Source organism: Psittacula echo (assembly GCF_963264785.1).
Source record: "Psittacula echo genome assembly, chromosome: 7".
Lineage (NCBI taxonomy): Eukaryota > Metazoa > Chordata > Aves > Psittaciformes > Psittacidae > Psittacula > Psittacula echo.
Genome location: NC_137740.1, coordinates 51710014 through 51734646, shown reverse-complemented (window position 1 = coordinate 51734646; position 24633 = coordinate 51710014). Strand labels below are relative to the sequence as shown.

At 41.1% G+C, this 24633-nt stretch overlaps 1 protein-coding gene across 1 annotated transcript in view; it reads left to right on the top strand.

Annotated features, from left to right (window-relative positions):
• Positions 1-24633, top strand: part of PAK2 (p21 (RAC1) activated kinase 2) — a 43691-nt gene that overhangs the window by 12683 nt on the left and 6375 nt on the right. The window contains exons 2-12 of the mRNA XM_080622698.1: positions 7135-7345; positions 13324-13424; positions 13936-14086; positions 15053-15084; positions 15415-15519; positions 16483-16615; positions 17256-17319; positions 18228-18276; positions 20170-20282; positions 20800-20917; positions 22787-22886. Coding sequence (XP_080478824.1) covers positions 7159-7345; positions 13324-13424; positions 13936-14086; positions 15053-15084; positions 15415-15519; positions 16483-16615; positions 17256-17319; positions 18228-18276; positions 20170-20282; positions 20800-20917; positions 22787-22886 — 1153 coding nt within the window. The 5' untranslated portion in view covers positions 7135-7158. The remainder of the gene's footprint in view (positions 1-7134; positions 7346-13323; positions 13425-13935; positions 14087-15052; positions 15085-15414; positions 15520-16482; positions 16616-17255; positions 17320-18227; positions 18277-20169; positions 20283-20799; positions 20918-22786; positions 22887-24633) is intronic.

Below are 24633 nucleotides of genomic sequence, written 5' to 3'. Positions count from 1 at the left end.
TTTTTGTGCACAATTTTTCTGAGTTAAAATGATGAGATAAGTATTTTCAGCCTCTAAAGGTAGTCTCAAACTGTTCCAGAACACTCCTTTTTGGATCCAATTAAATAAATATCATGGATCCAAATGCTTTTAAGTTGGAAACCAAAATATCCCAAAAGGATTTGTTTTGCTTGTCATGGAGAAGACAGTCTGAGATTTACTGGTTCAGTGAATTTTTGTGCAGTGGTGAAATGATTTCAAGTTGATGAGCTGCTGAATTAACGTGCTGTTAGTGCAGGAAGTGAGCTGTGGCTAGGTAGCTCCATCTGAATAAAAACTTGTCAGAAAGCTGCTTTCAGCTAATCCCTGGGAGGAAGTGAGCTATAATCAGTACTAAGTGAGCTAATCACAGGAAATCTATTGCTCAACAGGAGCCTCAGTGAAAAAAAAAAAGGTATGGGGTGGGAGAAAGGGGGAAAGAAAAATACCCGTGGAGACGTTTTATTCTGCTTTTGGGCTCCAAAACCTGCTTGAGCCGAGAAAAGGGAGTATCTGGTGAAATGAGCAGCCCTCTGATCTTAAAAACTGCACGGTGTATGTGTTTGTCCTCATTTTCAGAATAATCATAGAATAGTTAGGGTTGGAAAGGACCTTAAGATCATCTAGTTCCAACCCCCCTGCCATGGGCAGGGACACCATACACTAGACCATGCTGCCCAAGGCTAGCTCCAACTTGGCCTTGAACACTGCCAGGGATGGCGCATTTATCACTTCTTTGGACAACCTGTTCCAGTGCCTCAGCACCCTCACAGTAAAGAACTTCCTTATATCTAATGAATCTCCTATGTCTAATGAAGCATAAAGTCTCATCTCCTCCAATAAAGGTGTTTTTTTCAGGAATTAAAAGGTGGTGGTGTGGAGTGGCTGAGAATAAGCCAGCTGCTAAAACCAGTGAAGTCTTGGGGTCAACGTACTGGGAATCATAGAATAGTTAGGGTTGGAAAGAACATCAAGATCATCTAGTTCCAACCCTCCAGACACTTTCAACAAGGATTATTATAATATAAACCAAGAGTAGGATGTGACCATCTTTAATCTGTCTTGTTACATGGGTCTTTTCTTGGAGCATCGCATGCTAGCTCTGTTATTGTATTGTTTCTTAATTACTCTGTGCTTCTGTGCACTTGACTTCTGCCGTGGGATTTGTTTGTGAGACACATCTACTTTGCTATTTTCTTCTGCTCTGGACCTGGCTGTCCCGGATGCTGCTCTTTGTGTGTGACAAATGTTGCCAGTAAGCACCCTATAAGGCTCTACAGGAAGACAGCAAATGACAGCCACAAGCATGCAGATTGCTGTGAGGATAACTCACTTTACTCGACCCTTGTGGCCTCTCATAGAGCAGGGACAGGGAAGTGCACTTATCATCAGGACTTTTTTCACTTTCAATCTGTTCTTTCCTTCCATTCCTTCTGTCAGACAACAAATGGGTTTAGAATCATAGAATGATAGAATGGTTTGTGTTGGAAGCAAGACCTTAAAACTCATCCAGTTCCAACCCCTGTCACGGGCAGGGACACCTTCCACTAGACCAGGTTTGCTCCAAGCCCTGTCCAACCTGGCCTTGAACACTGCCAGGGATGGGGCAGCCGCAGCTTCTCTGAGCAACCTGTGCCAGTGCCTCACCACCCTCACAGTAAACAATTCTTCTTTAATATTTAATCCAAATCTTGCTTCTTTCAGCTTAAAGCCATTTTCCCTTTTCCTGTTGCTGCTTGCCTTTGTCAAAAGTCTCTCTCCAGATTTCTTGTAGCCCCTTTAGGCACTGGAAGCTGCTCCCACGTCTCTCCACAGCTTTCTATTCTCCAGGTTGTGTTGGTTTCAAGCACTGTGTCTGCTGTCTCTGTCTGTGGCCCAAATGATCTGCAGTTCTCCTTGCAGCAGTAGACATAGTGTCCCAATAAGGTCCTGCAGCCGCAAGGGCGCATCAAGTATTATGGTTTCAAAAGCCAGGTGGTTATGTTTCTTAATGCGTTAGCCTGAAATCTGTTACTTCTGCTTTTTGGTCAGCCCTGCAAAATAGGCTTAAATTTGATGCGCGTGTTCCTCTTTCTGTGTTATATTGCTGGCAGTAAATGAGTTGAGTAATTTTTACCTGGAGTAAGCAGAACTGAGTTCAGTTTGCAGCTCTGTGAGCCTCCTGTCAGGATATATACACACAGAGGATTAGATTTATTTCACTGACTTATTTCTGGCTCCTCAGAGATCTGTAGCTTAAGTGGCGGTGTAAAGCCCCAGGATGTGTGCCAGGAGTAGGAATGTATGTATGTGTTATCAAACAGCTCTGAGCTTGATTTTTGTGTGTGTGTGTGTGTGTGTGTGTGTGGTGGGGGGTTGGCTTTGTTTTGTTCTGTTTTCCAAGCAGTAGTCCAATTTACTTGTGCATCAGATCCCAAGCAGTGATATATAGATGCAGCCTCAACTCCTCAAATACATTTATTTCAACATCTTAAGAAGACAAATTCAACTTATGATATAAGAACTTTCTACACAGTCTGTTGCATTTGACAGATGGTACCATCTTCTTACCTCTGCTTAGGGCCTTACAGTACTGCACTGCAAGACTGATGTGTATGCATGTATAATGCATATTTAAAACTCCATCTGTTCAAGTGCTTGATGAAAACTGTGACTGTGCACTATAGCAGATAGGAAAATGATTGTCTTCAATTTCGTTTTATTTTCCTTTAGTCATTCTGAAAACAAATTTGAGAGGAGAAATGTTTGTCCGTTTTTAGAAGTCAGAGGAGCTAAATATTAGTGCTGTGGTGGAGAGGGGCCTCGGTGACAGAGCCTGCTGCTGAACAAGCGCTCTGCTTCAGCTGGGATGGGAGTGCCTGTCAGCCGTGATACTGATCACGAGGGAGGGTGAGAGAGCCAGAACACCACAAGAGCTGTACTTAGGAAGTTCTTCAGGAAACAGCCCAGCTTTGTGCTCACACGGGGGGAATTGAGGGAACCCCCCCCAAATCAAAGCCAGAGCATCCAAACTAATATGCTGAAGCAGTGTGTGTTCATCAACATTTCTGAAAATGCTGCCAAATTCTCACTTTCCAGCTTTTACTCGCTGTCAGGGTTATGTTTCTGGGTGTTTTCCCACTAGTGACAGTAGCAGGAACTGATGTCTGTCTTCTGTGACCTTGGCATGTCATAGGCTATAGGACCCTTTTCTTCCCCAAAACAAAGAAAGCTAATGAGCAACAGAACTGACTCCTAGAACATTGTGGTAGAAATGAATCTCTGCAGGTCTCTTCAGAGGCTGAGAGGAAGAGGATGGGTTAAGCTGTACAAGGAGCTTCCCTGTGCTTGTCTTGCCTCAGCCTCACTGGGCAGAGGTGGAAAGAGAAGTGTTGCACTTCTGAGCAACCTGGCTTCGGGTTTCCCAGTGGTGGTGGTGAGTGATTTTTGAGATGTCACTTGCTGCTGCCTCTGCAGCAGAGGAGAGGATGCGTTTGCTCTTCAGCTGCTGCAGTTCATGTTATGGTGGTGGCTCAGGCTGCTGAGGATGAAGAGAGCATTTCCATTTCTGCATCAGTGCAGGGCAAGAAACCTTTGTCAAAAGGAGGGAACAGCTGTTGAGAGTAGTGTCATATACTGGAGATGAGGACTGAGATTCTGAGCCTTATCGTTTATAGTGCTGGTACCTGTGAGTGTATTTTGTGGAGTAATCAGCAGAACTGTTGGGAGAAAAGCTTTTAGCTGTTTTTGTGGCTCCTTTTTTGTGAGTATAATGGTTGCAGCACTGTCCTGTGGTGGGAATGAATCTGCCATAGTTAAGTATTGTTTGCAGCTTCACAGCTTGTCTCTGTGGTTCATTCCATTACTTTCTAGCTCTTGTAATTAAATGTAGCACAATCAGTGGTTGTGCGGGAGTTGCTGATGTGCTTGAATACATTATTATTACTGGCATTATCTTCACTGGCAAATATGAAAGTGAAGCCCTTTCCCTTCATCCCTATTATTCCCATCTGCCATATGTTACCTTTGTTGCTTCTGTCCTCTTTCTTCATGATTCAGCATACCTTAGGGGGTTGCTCAAAGTTAGTTTAACCATTTTAGTAAATGTCTTTCAACCAAGCTAAAGAAACCCCCAAAACACCTCCCTATTGTGTTGTCTGAGAAACATGAACCTGACGTCCGCTTTGCCACTATTATAGACTCCTGGCAGGCTCTGGAAAAAAGGAAAATTCCCCATGTCTTTCCAATTCCCTGTGCAAGCCGTGATTCAGCAAGGCAGCCGCGAGGATGATGGTGCAAGAGATATTATGCCTAGCTGGTGTTAAATGAACAGGCTCCTTTTTCTCTTTGTGGGAGGGAGCAGAAAAGAAGCTTCAGGGATTATTTGCACTCCTCTTTCTTTTTCTTTTTCCCCTTCTTTAATCCCGCCTCCAGTCATTGGCCATAATGCGAAACCTCCACAGCAATTTCAAAAGTACTTCCTGATGCTGTGGAAACTTTCCCTGCATAATGAAGACAGGGAAGGGATAAAGGAGAGGGGAATTGCTCTTTTCTTCTCTGCTTAGCTGTCAGAAAGAGACTAGCTGTTTGTATTAGAACCTGAACAAAATGATTGATTTTTAACTTCTGATGATGACTGAAGGATCAGACTTTTGTGTCTTTAAGTGATTTGTTGTGACTGAAGCTGGAGTAATGTAATTAAACTATGAATTCTAAGCTGCTGGGCATTGAAATGGTCCTTCATGCAAAATAGTTTTGGATCTAGCACTTCATTTTAATGGCAGTCTTTGAAACAGCCATTCAGAAATTATAGTACATTGAGTTAGTAAGTCAGTCACATCTCTCAAGTTTTTCTGAAAAGCTGAGGTTTTATTAAACCACAGATTTAATGATTTTGAAGGATTTTGTTGGACTGCAGTTGATGAAGACAGTCCCTTAGTGGGAAGCTGGTGCTCGAGCTCTTTCTTCCACTCCAGTCTGCTCTACCAGCCCTGCATCTTCTCTTCCTCCTGGGCTCTTCAGGGAGTTGTTATGGGCTTGGAGGGCCAAGTCTGTTCTTGTCTGGTTTCAGATGCAGGTTGGTTGTTTATCCTTATATCCTGCTCCTGCTAATATCAGGCAGTACAAAAATATGGAGAAAATAATAGGGCTTATTTTAGAAAGATAAAAAAGGCTACTCATGGTGCTGCTTTTTTCACATAGCATAACATTCTGGTGTTAAAGTTATGTGATATGCTTATTTACCTCCTATTTATTTAGCCACCTGATTTAATGTCTTTGTTCAAAAGGAGAAGTGCTTTCTTTTGAATATTTGTTCCCATCTGGATAAGTAAGTACCCTGTATCCTACTTTTTTGTGATATTAGCATAAGCCCAACTTTAATAGGACTCTTGAGTACCATATATTTCATTTGATGATTCAGATCAGAAATTTATATGTCTCAAATAGGTCGCATGCATTTTGTCTAAACAAAATGTAATGTTAGGGAAGCATTTGGAGTTAAAATCCCTGTGCTGAGACCTGCTGTTAGATTGCAGGGTTCTTAAATTTTTTCCCATATTGCAGTGTAGGTACTGGAAAATACGGAAGATCCTGTAGATAACTTGCAACATCTGAAAGAACTATCACTGAGTGAACTGGAAATATTGTTGGAGAATGGGAATCACTGTCTGATTCATAACAGCATCCCTGCAGATAGGTTTGAATGTTGCAGGTCGATTTATCGCTCCATCATCAGGCAGAGGGCTCAAAGGCACGTTTGTCTAGGTGGGTGCTGCACAGTTTTGACTGCTGATCCCCATCGGTCTTTAAGTAGATGGAGAAACCAGCACATATTCAGTTTTTAGTTGCACTGCCAGAACTTTATGCTGCTTGTGCCTCTGAAGCTCTTTGTGCAGAAATTATGTTTTCATGGGTGTTTATGTTGATAGTTTTAATCATTCTTGAGCTTCATGACATAAACCTCTTGCTTTGTGTCATGTGGGGCCTCCAACACAAGAGGGACATGGAGCTGTTGGAGCAAGTCCAGAGGAGGCCACGGGAATGCTCTGAGGACTGGAGCAGCTCTGTTCTGAAACAGGCTGAGAGAGCTGGGTTTGTTCAGCCTGGAGAAGAGAAGGCTCCAGGGTGATCTTAGAGCAGCTTCCAGCGCCTAAAGGGGCTACAAGAAACCTGGAGAGGGACTTTGGGCAAGGACCTTTAGGGATAGGACAAGGGGGAATGGCTTTAACCTGACAGAGGGGAGATTTGGATTAAATATTAGAGAAAAATTGTTCCCTGTGAGGGTGCTGAGGCGCTGGCACAGGCTACCCAGAGAAGCTGTGGCTGCCCCATCCCTGGCAGTGTTCAAGGCCAGGTTGGACAGGGATTGGAGCACCCTGCTCTAGTGGAAGGTGTCCCTGCCCATGGCGGGGGGTTGGAACTGAATGAGCTTTAAGTCCCTTCCAGCCCAAACCAACCTGTGATTCTATGATTCTCTGTTTTTGTTAAGGAAAGGTAATTGTGGTAATAGTATATGTTCTCTTTACAAATGGAGAAAGTGTAGCACAAAGTAGGGAAGTAATGCAAGTCCTCATTCACAGGTAGAATGTACCCAATGGATCCAAGTCTCATGCTCTTTAATGTAGGCTGCATAATTTGGTAGAGATATTCTTAATATGACTTGATGTGGGCAGTGTGCTGAAATAGCATGCTTACAAACATAAGCTATTCTTTTCTCCTCAAGTTCTTGTCTGATAAATGACATGAAGGAAATAATCTAAGGCTTTTAAAGCTGTTGGAGCATGAAGTCCTTTGGGGTAAAGCTACCAACAAAAGCTGTTGTACTTATACCCTTATGTGGACTGTCCTTTGTGTGAACAGATAAAACTGACTTTTCTTTTTGACTGGGTTAGTTTTATCACTGGAAAAGTTTGTCGCCTCATCCCACAAATGCTGCTGCTGGCACAAATGAATGGGTGTGGGAGTGAAGAAGAGATCGGCTTCCTTTGACGGAGACATCAGTGTCTGCCAGTGCAGTGCTTACTGAGTTCTTCAGAGTTGAATTACACCTCCTTTCCCTGTTGTCTAGCAGAAGAAATGATACATTTATGTGTTCTATGTTCTCTTCTTAAGTTAAAACAGATATTTCTCTTTCAGTGCGTTCACTAGCTATTGAGAACCATGTCTGTCAACGGAGAAGTAGAAGACAAGCCACCAGCTCCTCCTGTCCGGATGAGCAGTGCTATCGTCACCACAGGGGGTAAAGACCAGTTGTCTGCCAACCACAGTTTGAAACCCCTGCCCTCTGTACCAGAAGAGAGAAAACCTAGGAATAAAATCATCTCCATATTCTTTATCACTGAAAAAGGTGAGATACCTCTATTTTTCAAGGTTACTAGTTGTATTCCTTTACTCTTCTTGTAAGTTTTGGTAGTGCTTCAGACATTTGAATCCAGCCTGTCCAAGTGCAGGGGATTGGAGGAAAGGTTGAAAGTTGGATATGTGTGTTCTATGAACTGAGGTGTTTTTTCCTGCTTGCACTGGGATGTTTGAAGATGAAATGCTAAGTAAGAAAAATTGAATAGTTCACAGGGGAAAACCACCACCTATTGCTTCTCATGCTTGCTGCCCAGTTTAAAGTAATGCATTACCAAACAACCCTGATAAATGCTTGTGATTCCTGGGTGTCAGATCACTTACCATTTTGCTACACTAAATGCAGATTTTTAGTTTAAATTTGGGGAGTTCCTTCATGTTGATGACCATTTATGTGGTACCTTGGGAAGAAAAAAATGGTAATAAAGAAATAGTGGTGGGGGTGCACTGTGTTTGAAGGAGCATTGAGAAGTGAAGTCCTTCTGTCTCTGTCACTGTACCGTTAGGAATAATTACTAATGGAAAAATCTGGAATGCTGTAAGCAAGGATTATTTCTGAGAAAAAATGACTGTAATGAAACTGGACTGTATTTGTGCTTTGTTTCTGTCCTCTTTTCTATATGATGAATGTATATACAGCACTAGAGCCCTGATCCTGGTTCTCCAGGGTGTCTGTATCCATGTAGAACAAAATAGTGAATAGATAGAAATATCTTCTAACATTTGGTACAGTAAAACTGTTGCATGGGTGTACAAGCCTGATGCTGCTGATGTGCTGGGCAGGACTGTTTCAGTCATGCTGGCACAGGTTTGACTGTTTCAGGAGACTCTGCTCCTCCGGTTATGTATTCTCTTGGCTCAGTATTTTCCCGAGGGCTGGAATTTACTCTTGCTCAGCTGTATGAGCAGTTCCTCTGCAGCCATGCCTCACCCGGGAGACAAATGCTGGAGGCTTCCCTGTATTCAGAAGGTCAGGCTTTTCATGATCTGGCAGAGTTTCTGCTTTTGACAGCGGGTGTGCTTTCCTTTTTGGAGGATGGAAGGATTTGACCAGTGTAGCTTTTGGAAGCAGAATAGTTATTTCACAAGGTCACTTACTGTGAAATAACTGTCGGTGGCTGGATTTCAGCAATAGAAGTAGTGGTGTTTTTACTGACATGGGTAAAACCTTAAAGAGGTAAATCTGTAAGGAGAACATGAAAAGCTACTACAGGTTGTTGGAACCAGCTCAAGAGAGAGACTCCAGGCCTCTGAGGCTGATAAAGGTGATGAATCTGGGTGCTGTCAGCTTGGTGTAGTGCTGTGTGTCTGGACAAGGTTCTGACTTAACCCTTCAATACTGCAGAAACTGATGTTTTATCATTATGTCACTGGTCATGGGAGGAAGTGCCTTGAAATTGTTATGGTGAGTGCTGCAAGAAAATCTTGTGGAAGGATCACATCTGTCATCTTCAGGCTAGGAGAACAGCTTATGAGCTGATCTGACACTTGTCATTAGGCTGTTGGATTGATTATTCATCAGACCGTTTGTAACCCGTTTTTTACAGTTGGGGATATGATGAAGTGGAACATAAACCCCATGTAAAGGAAGGTTTTCCTTGCTCTGAATTAATAATACTATGTAAGACTTGTTTGTGTTGCGAAATGAATTATGACTGCAAGTGGCTATAGCGCAGCTGGAGAGCTCAGTGACATTTCACAGCATCTTTACTTCTCCTTGGACGTTTCTTCTTTCCATCTTGAAGGTGGGTTTGTTCATTGCTGAAATAGCCAGGGAGGTGATTGAAGACTTGTCTAAAGTTGTATTTGCTTGTCTGAAATTGCTTTGGAGTCCCATTACTAAAGCTTATTCAGACCACTCTTGTAAATATGGACATGTACCAAAGTTATGGACATTGATCTGCGTACTTGTCTAGCAGGTGTCTGTGTACCTACTTATATTTAGTGATGCACACTAAAAATGGAGGAAGTAATTTCTGCAGACTAAAACACTTTTTAGAGAAAATAGTGTCAGTTTTTGTTTTCTAAATGTTAAAAAGTATTTTAAGTAATGTCCTTTACATTAAAGGCAGGTTTTACTGCATGGCAGTAGTGGTTAGGAAAAATGGTAATTGAACTACTTGGTTTAAAGAAACTATCTGAAAGTGGCATTTTTTTTTAATCTGGAATAAACCTTGTGGATTGGGTGACCTGCTGCAGGGATAATGGAAGCATTTAAAGAAATGGTTTTGTCTCTCAAGACTGTGAAACTGGCAGCCAAACGTAAGCAGAATGGAAATGGGCACAGTGATTTTCTGGCACTAAAACAGCAGTCAGAAGTTAGTTGTTCTGTTCATTAGCACGGCTGAGCACCCTCACCAGAAATAGCCATTTAAATACATTTGAGGAAAAAAAAATTTGCTGCTGGGAAGCTTTAGAATATGTGATTCTTTACAGAAATGCTAATAACTTCCTGCTTGGATTTTAAAAATATGTTGGAACTATATGCATAATAATCTGTCAACCTGAGATAGAAATTTTTTCATGGGAAAAATTTCTCCAGCCAGTGTAAATGTTAACAAATTCCTATCAGAATGGTAAATTATCCTTTTCAGAATCTGAAGGGATGCTTTACCAGGAGATGTACAATGCCACCACCAACAGACCTATTGCTGGATAATATTTGACTTTTGTTTTGTAGTTCTGTGTGTGTGATTTTGCAAGGTCCCTTCTGGCCAGCTCTGGCCCTCTATGTCCTCTCTTGGCAGGTTTCTCTAGCTTAGGAGATGGCACTGGGGAGTTCTTGGGGGATGACACACTGCAGATGGTGAAGTTGAGCAAATGCACAGTCTCTGCCCCAGGTCAGAGCTAGTTCTGTGCTGGAGTCCAGAGGAGGCCACGGGGATGCTCTGAGGACTGGAACAGCTCTGCTCTGAGACAGGCTGAGAAAGCTGGGCTGGTTCAGCCTGGAGAAGAGAAGTCTCCAAAGAAACCTTAGAGCAGCTCCTAGTGCCTGAAGGGACTGCAAGAAACCTGGAGAGGGACTTTTGACAAGGGCCTCTAGGGACAGGACAAGGGGAATGGCTTTAAACTGACAGAGGGGAGATTCAGATTTGACACTGGGGAGAAATTCTTCCCTGTGAGGGTGGTGAGATGCTGGCACAGGGTCCCAGAGAGCTGTGGCTGCCCCATCCCTGGCAGTGTTCAAGGCCAGGTTGGACGGGGCTTGGAGCAACCTGGTCTAGTGGAAGGTGTCCCTGCCCGTGGTCGGGAGTTGGAACTGGATGAGCTTTAAGGCTCCTTCCAACCCAAACCAGTCTGGGATTCTTTGAAGTAAGCATAAGAGTTTGAAGGATCATTTAATGACCTAGTTGTGGAGGGTTTTTCCTCCTCGTTTCACTGCTTAGGATAAATGAAGTGATAGTCATCTTTTACTAGAGTACTTAATTGTCATGAATTTGCCAGTCAAATGAACTTGTTTGTGTTTGAAAAGCTTTAAAATAGTCCCCTAAACCAAGAAATGCTTGTCTTCAAGGAAAACTTTCTAAAGGAGGTGCTGTGGGGCATCACCCAGTACCAGGGATCATGCATGGGACATGCTCTGCCCTGCTGGCTCAGGGCAGATTTTGTTGTGGTTTCAGCTGCAGCTCAGTAACTCGAAGTGTACTGTTTGGAGTCATCTTACTACTACAGCCAAGGCTGCTGAGAAACATCTGTGTTTTGTGCTTTGTGTATGAAGGGTGGCTGGTGGGAAGTGAGGTGTGCTTGAGGATGGGTTTGTGATGTAGGAGGGTGTGTGAAGTACCTTGGGTGATGCCATGTAGAGTGCCTGTGGCTTCACTTGGGGAAAAGTCCAGTTTGAGGTACTTCATCAGAGCAATCCTTATGAAGGACCCGTGTCTTCCCCCTCCCAGGAACAGGGGGACTTCATGCTGCTGTCTCTGCACAGCTGAGGGACCACATCTTAGATTCACTTGCCATTTGAAACTAGTGTTGCCCTTTAATAACAGGATTCCCATTTAAGTACATAATTGTGTTGCAGATATAATCAGAGGGTGAAAAGCAATGTGGCCTCATAGTGGCCTTGTTCACAGAGCCCTTGAGTGTGTTCTGCCAACTCATGACTCAAGGGACTTGCCTCTTGATTGAAGCTCACCACTTACGTGCCTTTGAAGTGCTGCTCTGCTGTTCCTGTGGGCAGAGGAGTGAATTTTAGTCTCCTTGCCTAGGTTACTAATAAGATCTGTGTGTTTTTTAGAAGGAGTGGGTTTATTTGCACAGCACTTCTGAGGGTTTGAGCACCAGCTCCTGTTCCCTACATGTCAAGTGCTCCTTAACAGGAATTTTCTGGGGAATATCCCGTCTTCCGTGTTTTCACATGAACAAATGCAAAAGATTGGGGAGAAACAGTACTTTCCTTAAAGGTTTTTACATAAGCAAGTTTATTCTGTCCTATGGCGGCTTAACAATGTTAATGGGAACATTTGGCAGTCCATTTGCTTTTTGGCTCTGACCTGTGCAGCTATATTAAAGATATCCTGTTTATAATAGCAGTGTCTTTCCACTGCATTGTTCAGCTGGAGGTAGCCCACATGGCTTTTCATTTGTACGTATTGTGTTCTGTTCCTTGTCCTTCCCCTCCCACCAACGTGAGGGAATTTCAGACAGATTCTCTGGCTCTGAGCAGCACAATCTATGCTTGCCCCGTGTTGGGGGACTGGACTAGATGAGAGGTCACTTCCAACCCTGACAATTCTGTGATTCTGTGATATTCTGTGATACGCAGGAACTCTTTACCATGTTGTAACAGAGGGTGCTGTTTTAGCTGCGCTTTCTGTACCGAAACCATGTTACTTTCATTTTGAAGGTAAATGTAAAAACAAAGCAGAAAAACCTTTTAGGCTGCAAAATAGTGTGCTGCTTTCCTTTTGGGAGCACTATGGCATTCCTGCTGGCTTCATGCACGCTAGAATAAACGCAGCTGATTCAGCTATATGTTTTGCAAGCCGACAGGCATTCCCAGGATTACACATGCAGTTTTCCTGGTATCAGGTTAGACACGCTGTAGAGCTCACTGCCAGAGCTCTGCCTTTCAGCAGAGGACTGTGAGATGAGGCCCTGAGCATCATCTTTCTACCTGGAGAGCAAACAGCAAGTATACTTCTCTGCTCTGGCAGAGAAAGAAAGCAGGGGTCAGGCTTTTTTGCCAGAACAATAAAACATATTCCTGAAACCTTCCAGCTTCACTCCAAATCTTTTTTGAGGAAAGGGAACAGAGTGGTGTATTTTACATTTAACTACAAATTGTCTTTTAGTTTTATTTATTTTCTCTTTGTCAGGAAAAAAATAATAAAGCCCCAACCAAGCCATAGGCGTTATAAAACATCTTATGAATTTAATTGAATCTAGGTTGGATTGAGCACATGGTCCTTCTCATTATCTGTTTCTGGTACTTAGTATGCTTGCTCCCCCCTGCCTCCTTTAATTGAAATTAGGTAATTGCTCTGAAGCTATAAATTCTTATCTTCATCACAGGAAGTCCTAGTTTGCATTAATTACCTTGAATTGCAGTAGTGAGGCAACTGAGTTTTAACTGTCTTTAGGGTGAACTTGAGGTTGAACTGAAGTTGTCTTCAGTGGTGATTGTAATCCATATTAAAATATTCTCTTTTGCATTTTAAACATTTCATATGTTTAGATTTTATATGCTCAGTGGAGCTCTTTGCACTCTGGTGCTCTTAATCTCTTTATTTCCTTGCTTCTTTATTTTCCTTGTTATGACTTACTTGAATGGAACAAGATGTTGATTCTTACATGAAGTCTGTACCCACTTGAAAACACCAACTGTGCTACATCTGTAAACACCTCCGTCCATTAAACAGAATAATGTTACATTCATCCTAATTGTTGTGATGCTTGGATTGATTATATTAAGTGGAGACGATAGGACTTTAAGTCTTTGCTCAGTAGATCTTTGAATATCTTTTTCAGGAAGCAAGAAGAAGGAAAAGGAAAGGCCAGAAATCTCCCCACCATCAGATTTTGAGCACACCATCCATGTTGGCTTTGATGCTGTTACTGGAGAGTTCACTGTAAGTGTACCTGCCTTGGAGTTGCTCAGAAAACAGCTATGAGTCAGGGCTGTAGTGAAGCCATTGTGATGTTTTACAATAAAGTCTTTGCTTTTATCAAAGAAGTAATTTTACTGTGTATTTGTTCAGTGTGCAGAGTAAAGAGTTTGTGTTCTGTTAGTACTTCTGCAGTGTAAATGTCGTATCTGATGCTTTGAGTCACCTGGGAGAGCCTTCCCTGAGAAACCCTTTTTAGCCCACTCTCATTAGTGGGTAACACTTGTTCTGTTGAGTGCTTTTGTGTTTCTGTTCCTCGTATCTGGCTTCATGTACCTGAATGAGGTGGCATCGTATTGGCATAGTGTTTTGCACTGTGTCACCTATGGACATATGTGCTCCCCATTAAAACTCCATCGTACTTGTTCAGGTGTTCAAGGCTGAATGTGTTCTGCTTTTTACAGAGGAAAATGTTCTACTGTTGAAAAATCTTTAAAGTGTTAAAAGTATGCTTAAAATAGCCTATTTTTTTCAGGGAATGCCAGAGCAATGGGCTCGGTTGCTTCAGACCTCAAATATCACAAAGCTAGAACAGAAGAAAAACCCTCAGGCGGTACTAGATGTGCTGAAATTCTATGACTCCAAAGACACAGCAAAACAGAAGTACCTGAGTTTTTCTGCTCCAGGTGAGATCCAAGTGTGTGCAAGACATATTGAGGAGGAGTACAGAGAATAATAAATCTAATTCAAAAGCTGAAAAAGCAGACTACTTTTCCATGAGGAAAAAATACTTGAAGACAGATTTAAAAATCACTGAAACTGTTTTGTCCAGTTATTTTCCTGGTTTAAATGGAGAAGGGAAGAAATGGAAATAGATAATGCAAAATAGCAGCCAAAATTAACTTGAACAGGCTGTGTTTATAAAGCTATAATCTCTAAGGCTGAGATTAACTGATTTCGTGCTGGAGACATTGCTCCTCCTGTCTATGGCCAAAACAGCTATCTGTGAACTTGATGTCACCATGTGATGACATCAAAGAAGCAAAATAAGTTGTGGCTTCTAGACCAGGAGCTATGGGGCATGGGAAGGCTGAGTGAAGGAGTGTCCTACTACCAGAGGCAGTTTTACCTAGTTTTCTTCCAGGTTATTTCAGAAAATAGCTTAGCAATGAGGCTTTGTAATATTCTTACCCTTGATTCAAGAGACTAAGGGAACAGAGACATCCCTTTGGTGGTGATTTCACATCTCAGTAAGACAGAACACAATAAGTGTGACAAGCAGCGCTCAATTGGAGGACCGTGTGTGGGTACTCACATGGGTGAAGAGCATGTTGGGAAGTTAATAGGTTTCCCTGCTTTTAGGGAGAGTTTTAGAAATGTGCAGCTTCTTTCTGCATGGTCTTTAGTGCAATACTGGTTTCTGATCTGTGACCATAAAATTTTGCTTTTTGAAAGATGGAAAAAAAAAATCTCCAAAGCATCTGTGTTCTTTACTCTTCACTTTTTAAATTCAAAGTTCACTTTGAATTTAAAAAGTGAAGAGTAAAGAACACAGATGCTTTGGAGATTTCAAAGTGAACTTTGAATTTAAAGCTCTCTTTTTAAATTACTATTCTGATGATTTTACGTATTCTGCTATTTGTCCTATTTAGAAAAAGATGGTTTCCCTTCAGGATCACCAACGGTGAGTGTCTTCACTATTCTTTGTAAATTCTTAAGCACGTAAAAATTCAGGTCTTTCTTATTTGTTCCATAATGAATCTTGCAGTATAAACTAAAATGAGAATTTTTTTTTTTGTGGAATAAAAACATAAATTGGGGGATCAACAGAGCATATTTCACTGGAGCAATAGTATTTCAGCCTGATAATAAAAATATTTTCTTTTGACATCTGTAAGAATTCTTTTTATGTGGGGAGAAGAAGGCCTGAAATCTATAACAGTGTGGGGGAGACAATTTTGTTTAGTTTGTTTTGGTTGGTTTTGTTTTGTTTTTTACTTTGGTAAAAATGTAGACCAATGCCAAAGGAGAACCATCAGCAGCTGTGGCAGATGATGATGAAGATGATGAAGAGGCTCCTCCTCCTGTTATTGCTCCACGGCCAGATCACACAAAATCGGTGAGCAGCTGTAAAGTTTATGGATCAGACTTGCATTTCTCAGTATTTTCTACTTCTGTTTTCTAGCAAAGTGTTACATTTGTGAAATGAGCTGTTGTAAGTTTTTTTTATTTGAGTTTGCCAAGGAAATGCCTAATTTCTGAATATCAGTTGGAACAGAAATCCTGATGTTAATTCCAATTTGTTTGTTGGCTTGTGTTGAAGCTCTACAGTTATGCGTATCCTTTAATCCAACATGTGAGGAGGAGGCATTTTTAACTCCTAAAAACTATAGCCAGTGTCTGTAACTTTGCATAGTACAGTGGGACTGTAGTGTAGTGTACTTGATTTTCTTGATTTTATTTGCCTCCAGCTCATTCTTTTGGCTGTGGTAGGTGTACATTTTGCTGCTCTGCCCACTTATTCTTGCTCCAGGAGTGCAAATGTGAATCGTGTTTGTCAAGTGATAGTGCCCCGGGGTACATAGTCATATAAACTATGGCAGATCTACAGTTTGATATTTCTTGAGTAGCTGCATATATGCGAACAGCTCAGGAGGAAGTGAAATAAAGCTCCAAGAAAATTGCCTAAATTGGGGGCAAATGGGGAATTTCTGGGAGTCTCATGCTTCTTTTCATGGCAAAGCATGAATCTTTTTCCTTTAGATCTTAGTAGTAATTGATCTCACTAATAAATAGTGATTTCTGTTCTATAAACTAGCATGGGTTATAAAGAATAAGCAGGTAGAAAAACCACGGAACGTCTGTCTCCTTGTATCCGCCCTGTTCAGGAGGTGCCTGGGGCTTTCTGTCAGAGGTTTCCAGCATCTTGGTTTACTGGACTTTAATGTTTCTCAGGTCTAATTTCTGCCTCAAACTTGTTATATAAAATGGTGCTTAGGGATCTTTGAAGAACTGTGATTGTTTTCAGCTGAAGGTCAATAATCGCAAGGAAAATGCTCAGGTAAATGGTCTCTCTTAACAGATTTATACACGGTCTGTAATTGACCCCATCCCTGCACCAGCTGGCGACACTTCTGTTGACAGTGCGGCAAAATCAGGTGATAAGCAGAAAAAGAAGACCAAAATGTCAGATGAAGATATCATGGAAAAACTACGTAGGTGTTTTTTATTTCAGATAAACAAAGGCTTTAGGACTGGGGGAGGAATATTAAGTTTTTGCCTTCATTTTTGTATAAGGGTTACTGTGCTTAATTGAGTTTGTATCAATGGCTGCAAGAGCTGCATTCAGAAGTTTTGCCAATTTATATGCTTCAGAGCCTTATTGGGTAAAAAAAAAAACCCTGTAGAACAGTTGTTTTGGATTGGAGTTCAGTTGTGATAACGTGATCTATGTGTATAATACAATCGTAATAACATAAAATAGTTTCTGTGGTTGCTTGTTCAGAATCATCTTGAAGATAATTTTTCACTATGTTAAAGTTCCTGTGCTTAAGTTGAGATTTGTCATAACCTCATACGGAGTTTTGCTACACAGAAGGTTATAATAAAATGGAGATATGAGGGGAAACAGTATGACCTGTCTCATGAAGAGTATAACATAGCAAAATGATTGCCTGAAGCTGAGCCATTCGCAGCTGGAACTGAATCAGGAAGCTTTGGCTGTTCATGCATAAGCCTATACTATTTGAGCTTGACCTATCTTGGAAGTATCTTGGAAGTATCAGTCCTACTAAAAGGGGATAGTGGGATTGACTTTTTTTGGTCATTGTTGTTTGTTTGGATTGTTTTTTTTAGGCACTATTGTGAGCATAGGAGATCCCAAGAAAAAATACAACAGATATGAGAAAATTGGGCAGGGGTAAGTGTTCACCCCAACTTCGGTTCCCTGTGAGTCAGTGTTTAAAAGGGGTGTTCTGTTCCCTGTCTGATACTGTCACGTAGACACCACTTACTGAGGCAGGCAGAAATGGCTGTATTGAGCCGTGCTAAACAGGCGGTGAAGGCTTTACACAGTAATGGAAGCTTTGCATTGTGTCTCTTAATGCAAAAGCATAGCTCTGCAACTTCTCTGTGGGTGTATCTAATGCTCTCCTCTCCTAGTAAGGTGCATTCATCCACTTTGTAATATGACTGCTGGATGGCATGAGGACATGTCAGGAAGGTTTCTGTGTGCTAAGCTAACAATATTGCTGTGGCTAAGTTATTCATCTAGTGGTCCTTTGAATCCTTCTGTTATAAAAAAAAAATATATATACATGTTTTAACTTATTCAACTTCAATATGCCTAACTTCTACTGTATACTTTCCAAATAGATCTATGTGTGTTTGTCGACAGGCTTCCCCTGGGGGAAAAGTAATATCTACTATAGAAAGGACTACCCAGCTTATCTCAGCATAGGGAACAGCACAAGTTCTGGAGAGTCTTGGGTGGCATAGTCTGGTGTGAGGCATCCCTGTCCATGGTAGAGGGGTTGGAACTTGATGATCTTAAGGTCCTTTCCAGCCCTAACTATTCTATGATTCTCTTGTTCTATGACTTTGTCTCCTGTATTCAAGATGTCTAAGCTGGTGTCAGAAGAGAGTGTATTTGTAATTGTTTTGTTTTGTGTGGCCTGACTGGCATTTCTGTGATGCCACTTACTTTTAATAGCCTTCTTTTTTGATGCAGCTCTTGCAGCATCGAGAGCTGACACAATTTTGTGTCTGTGATTTGTCTGTTCATGTGCATGTTTGTTACGCTTGCTTTAATGTTGTTCTTCTTCACAGGGCTTCAGGTACAGTTTTCACAGCTATTGACGTGGCAACAGGGCAGGAGGTAAGATTTCTCTGTTCATTGCAATGAAATATAATGGATATAAATGCTCTTCTCTAGGTGGCTGAGATGATTTGATTAGACTCCTTTCTGTGGTTGCCAGTTCTGCTATCACCTCTCAGTGTATTGTTTGCCCTAGTCATTTGTAACAGTGTGTGCACTGTTCTATGGCAATCAGACGGTGAAAGCTAAAAATAGTTCTCTTTCTTTCCAGTGAAAAGCAGAGGGTGTGAGGTGTTCCAAAAACGGGTTTTGAGAACAGGTTCAGGGGGTTTGAAAACCCTTCAAGATGTGTGGGCAGTGGTGCCCTGCATTTTCAGAAATATAGCTTTGTTTAGTCTTTGCCCACTTGTTCTTTAGTCTTGTCTCAGGAAAGGTGATGGATGTGCCTATGTGCAGACAGCTTGCCGCGTATGATTTTTCGTTGTATTTAGAATGCCTTTTCCACATCCTGCTCCTTGCTTTTACTGTTTGGTTTCTCCAAACCCACTTGATGAAATTGATGGCTCCTGGGACTAAAATTTTAGGAATTACTTGCTTTTCTTTAAATTCAGATTTCCTTAACTTCTGCTTTAAGTATCTGCAAGTAAATATTCCTCAGGTCACTGATAAGTAATTGCCCTTTCAACAGCAACCACATTTACCAGTGCAGTAGTGGAGCAGTACTTCTTGTTAAAATGCAAGCCTTTCAATCATCTCAGTACGTTGTCTCTTAATTTGCTTTTACATACTGCACTACTTCATGTCATTTTACTAACTGCAGAGCAAGTTTTGCAGTCCAGTGCCTTTCTTAAGCCTCCTCTGCGTCTTGTCAGCTGGTTGGGCTATTGAGTTGATTGTTTGCAGTGTTTGTGCATTAAACAGATGCAGTATGCTGCTTCCTCAGTGCTTGATGTCTGAGGATAGAGTCAGGTCTGTTCGTTGGTAGGTAAGAAGAAAAACCAGAAGTAGGATTTTATTGTCATTTTCAGCACCCTAATGGGAAGGTGTAGAGAATATGGAGCTAGACTCCTCTTAGAGCTGCGCAGTGACAGGTCAAGATGCAACAGACATAAATTGACGTAAGGGAAATTCTGGTTAGGTATTAGAAATTTTTTTTCCATCGTAGTGAGGATGATCAAACAAAGGACAGAGGACCCAAAGAGGTTGTGGAATATCTGCTTATTGAGATCTCTGTTCAAAACCCGGTTACACAAGACCTTCAGCAACCTGTTCCACATTGGCTGTACTTTAAGCAAGGGATTGGGCTGGATGACCTCCAGAGGCCCCCTCCAATCTTAGTTATTTTGTGATTCTGTGCCACAAGTTTTCTTAATGCTCTAGGCCATGTGATAATGATTGTGTCTACAAGATTACATTGGTTCTTGTGTTTGGTTTTGGACTCATGGGTTGGTCATCTTGTAAAGCTTTGAACTGCCACCTGAAAGCATTGTAGCTAACATAGCTGGGTCAAGTCTCCATTTTAAAGTCTGGAATACTTGTCCTGATTACCTTATTTCCTGGATAAGATAGGTCTTTATCTTTCCTTCTCTCTGTCTCTCTGGGATAGTTCATTGGCTTAACTGCTTTGAGAGGAATTCCTTCTGCGTCCCAGCATTCGTTATACCCAAACACTAATTTGGATAGAATATAGAAAAACTTTGCTTGCATTGGAAGGCTTATATTTCTTCTCTTAGTTGCTACATGATTCTCTTCTGCTTTAGGCTTGTTGTATGCTCATCAGGTTGCATTCTTTTAAGTTGTATGCTAATAAATAAATTACTTGCCAGCTGCAAGCTGTGCTCAACTCCTTTAATCCTGCTAAAGAATTTCTTCTAACTTTTCACTGTATTAAGAATGATCAAAATGTTTTGATACTCAGGTTTGAGTGATTGCTCTTACTTTTTTCCTGTTCAGGTTGCTATTAAACAGATAAACCTGCAGAAACAGCCCAAGAAGGAGTTGATTATTAATGAAATCTTGGTAATGAAGGAGCTGAAGAACCCCAACATAGTCAATTTCCTGGACAGGTAAATGCAGACAGCTGCTGATTCCTTCATCCCTCAGGTCTTCAAGGGGTTATAACATGACATTCTTACACAAACTCAGACTTCTTGTACCTAAGGGTCTTACAAATGAGATGGTATTTGCTGTCATCTGAAAAAAAAAAGGGGGGGGGAGGGGGCAGGGGCATAATCTCTTATAAGGAGTGGTCTTCATTCAGTAAGAAGGCTTCTTCTGTCATGAGTGCAGTGCTGTATGTAGTTTGGGATCAGTGGCAGACAAGAGCATAGCTGGAGGAGTGCTTCTGTTTTGCATGATTGTGTGTGAGACGTGTAGGGTGTTATCCTGCCTGTTTAGGTAATAAGAAGCAGGCAGCTTTTATTGTCAGTGTTTACATTTCTGGCTGCCTTCCAGAGATTAACTTTCTTTGCTGCTTGTCTTTGAGTGCTTATGAATCACTTCATTGACAGGCTCTTATCAGTCATTTTTCAGTTTTCAATCTCTTGATGGCGAACGGACATGCTTTTTGTTTTCTGTTTGTAGTTACCTTGTAGGAGATGAATTGTTTGTGGTGATGGAGTATCTGGCTGGAGGCTCGCTAACAGATGTGGTCACAGAAACTTGTATGGATGAAGCACAGATAGCTGCTGTTTGCAGAGAGGTGAGTATTATAGTTGATGGATAGAGGAACGAAGGTGCATTTTGTTCCCCTAGGTTTTATGGTACAGATAGGATAGGACTAATGGCAGCAGTTGCTGTGGGAGCCATTAAGTTAGAATGAATGAAATCAATACTAAAATTACAGAAAATATCAAAATTAGTTTAACTCAGAAAATTGGGAGTTTGCAAGTTGTGACTCAAAAGCGCTATGGCAGTTTTTGAGCTAGGTTTTGGGAATATTAGGTGGTAGGGCAAACAAAGGTTTTGGGTTTGGTACCTGGGTTACCTTGTTCTGACAGTGTTAACAGAAACAGAATTGAAGTTCAAGGAAGAGCAATGAACAAGTTTAGCAGCTGGAAACAGTGACTTTTTTAGCTTTGACTAACAAAGACTGTTCAGAAGCACCGAAAAGAAAACTGAGTATTCATATGTAGGTAGTGTAGAAAGTAGAGGTGTGAATATAATTTTAAAAGAACAAAAAAAAAAAAAAGGAAAAGAAAGAAGACTGAAAGCTTTGGAGTGTTTTTCAGAAGGAAGAAGGTTAACTGCTAAGAACGTGAAAGTGGATGTGATGAAACCAGGATACTTTAAGGAACATGTACTAAAATAAAGATGAACTTGATGCAGATTTTCCCTTTTCATTTTAGTATTTTTCATAGTGCGTGAAATCTATAGTCCAGTGACATGGTTTCTCAGAAAAAGAATTCTCTGGAAGATTGTAGATGAAATAATTTTAAGATTGCAGGAAGATTTCAAATGGAAGAGTTAAAAATTGCTGATATTACAACTTATCAGTGGTTTCTGCTCTGATTCAGAGTGCTGGCATCCAGATCAGGCTTCATTTTTTATGGCAGAAGTAGAAGTAGTTGTATTATCTGCTGTGCAGGAGAAACTTAGACTTTTAAAACTCCCATTTGACTGCATCACTATGACATCTGCTTTTGATGACTCACCCAAAGTGAGGGGATGGAAAGCAAACTTGCACATTAACGTGTATGGACAGGTAATGATTTCCAGGGAAACCGGAGCTGGAAGCAGAGAACTGAAAGTAACTTTGCTGTAACAGTAATTCACTTTTCTGAAGAAAAAAAAATCTACTATTGTTGAACTATTGTACTATCAAAACTCTGCTGCTCAGCATGTTAGATGTGCTTCATTCTGTAAATCAGTGCCATTGTGCTAAAGTGAATGAAGACATGGGAAACCCCACTGGGCACTGCATCCATGTCAAGTTGCAAATGGTAAATGTTCTGCTTATATTAAAAGAGAAAAATCTTACAATTACATTATTTTCCTTTTATTCTTAAATAGCAAAAGTAAATTCCATTATGTTTTTAGGCAGAAACTAAGTGTGAAAGGCTTTTATCTAAGAAAATGCAAACCCAATATTAGTGACTTGAATCATGAATATGTTTTACAGCCTTTACTGTAAGAGAATTTGAATGCATGTTGAGAAAGAAGTCTCACCAATTCCACCCGGTGAGACTTCAGGGTAAAAAGCACTCACATGACACTTTGTGGTTCCTTTGTAGAATTCATAGGATGTACCAAAATTAACATCTGGGATTTTTGAGACTCTCTTGAGTGATGATGAGTTTAATTTATGGGTTTGTGTTAAGCTATAAGAGAAGCTCCATGGTTAAATGATTTTTGACTTCATGAGACCTGGAGGATATTTTTTAGCACAAGAGCTTCCTCTGCTGGTTATTTAAAATAATAACTGTTGTATTTCTTTACTCTGCACTGGCTAAGGGTATAAGCATTGCTTTTGAATTCGTGTTCACATACACAAATTGAGTTTCCATTTGCTTGAATATCTTTTCTTGATTTGGTTTTGTTTTCCTTTCTTTTGCTTTTTTCTCCCATCCAGTGCTTGCAAGCGCTTGAGTTCCTACATGCCAACCAGGTCATCCACAGAGACATTAAGAGTGACAACGTGCTGTTAGGAATGGATGGATCTGTTAAACTAAGTGAGTACCAGAAAATGGAAAAAAGTATCTGTTTTCCCTTTCCTGCTAAACTTGGACTTATAGAGTATAAACTGGTAGGAAAGCTGGCAAGGAAATCTGAGGTGAATTTTTATTGACTATGAGCAATAGAAATTCATTGAGTGCTATAAAATGTGTAACTCCCAAATAGCAGGTATTGAAATTCTGAGGGCCCTGACACTAAGACTGTGAACATATTTGACCGGAAGGATGTTGAAGCAAACTTGTTGCCACATGAATACGTTGGTAGATGTGAAGTAACTGGCACCGTACAGTGAAGCAAAGATGTGAATGATTGCAAGACAAAAGTTGCAGCCAACTTTTGGTAGTCTCTTCAAGTTGTAATGACTCACTTCTAATGTTTTGCCCTTTTCATTAGAAGGTCACTAACAAGAAAATTGTACATTATTAACCATTTATACTGCAGTCTAGTCTTAATGCTCTGCCAGTTCTGGGTCTCCTTTTCTTGGACTGAAAGTGTAACACACTTTCATTAATATAATCACGAAATGACAAAAGAAACTGCTTGTTTTTCAGGTAATTGTTATGCATGCATAGACTTGTGTACAGTGAGTCAGTTTCTGGTATGTGTAAATGTATGTGTGGCAATAAAAAAAATGTGAAACCACTTGAAGAAGCTGTCAGGATTGTTGAGAGAGAGGTACATTATCTTATTTCTTGGTATGTAGGAATGTGCAAAGCATGAAGTGACCAAAGACTTAAGGGATGGTGTTTTTACAGTTGGGTAGGCATTTGAAATGCCATGAAAATGTATCTCACTAATATTCCTTAGTCTAGTTTGTTTGCAGGCTCATATTGTTTGAGATGGAGTGTGAGGAAAGATGAGCAACTTGATTTGCTTTACGAGCATTGTTGGATGCACTGCTCGCCTGCATAGGTTTTATGTTTTTTAAGGATGTGATATACCTGTGCATAAGCTGTGTAGATTCAGAAGCTGAAGTGAATAGTTATGGTAGAGGATGTAGCTGGGAAGAGTTAGCTGGAGAAGGCTCAAAAATGTAAGAGCTGTCAAGTCAAAGCAGAGTGGCAAAAGGACAACGTTAGCAGCCTATGTAAGGAAGCATCAGCCCCGGGAGACTGGGGGAAGATGAGGTGGAAGGAGAGACAGGAGAAAACATGAGTCAGCTGTAAAAATGCCCTATATGAAGGGGAGGTACTGTAATCACTGTTGAGACTAGCTCTTCTTTGGCTGTGTGATTGTATTGCTTCTAGCAGTTGTTTAGGGTGGAGGAAGTTGTGCCTTCTTTTCAAGCTCTTCTCATTCTCTGGGAGAGCCTGGCTTCTGAGAGACAAGAAGTAAGAGATACCAGGCTGCCTGTCACTAGTGCATATCTACACACACTGCTGGTTGGTTCTGCATCTTGCCTGTCTTTCTTTCTTTGCTGGTGGCATTGTGCTGAAGGCCTAGTTGGTAGGTCAGGAGATGTACACTGCTGCTTCTTCTCTGGTGTGTTCATTGAAATAAGCTGTGCTTTATGTGGAGTATGACACCTTAAGAAAGGCCAAGATGGAACTCAGTGACTCCTATAGGTTCAATTTATATATTTTTGTTTTATTTGAGGCAGCATTTTGACAATCAGGGTGGGGGTAGTTCCTTGTTAAATTGTCCTCTTGGTACAACTTAACACTCTCTTGACTGTGGCTCTTTTGTTAGCACTGCTTGGCATAACACTTTCAAAATCTTAAATTCTCTCTCTCTCTTTTTCTC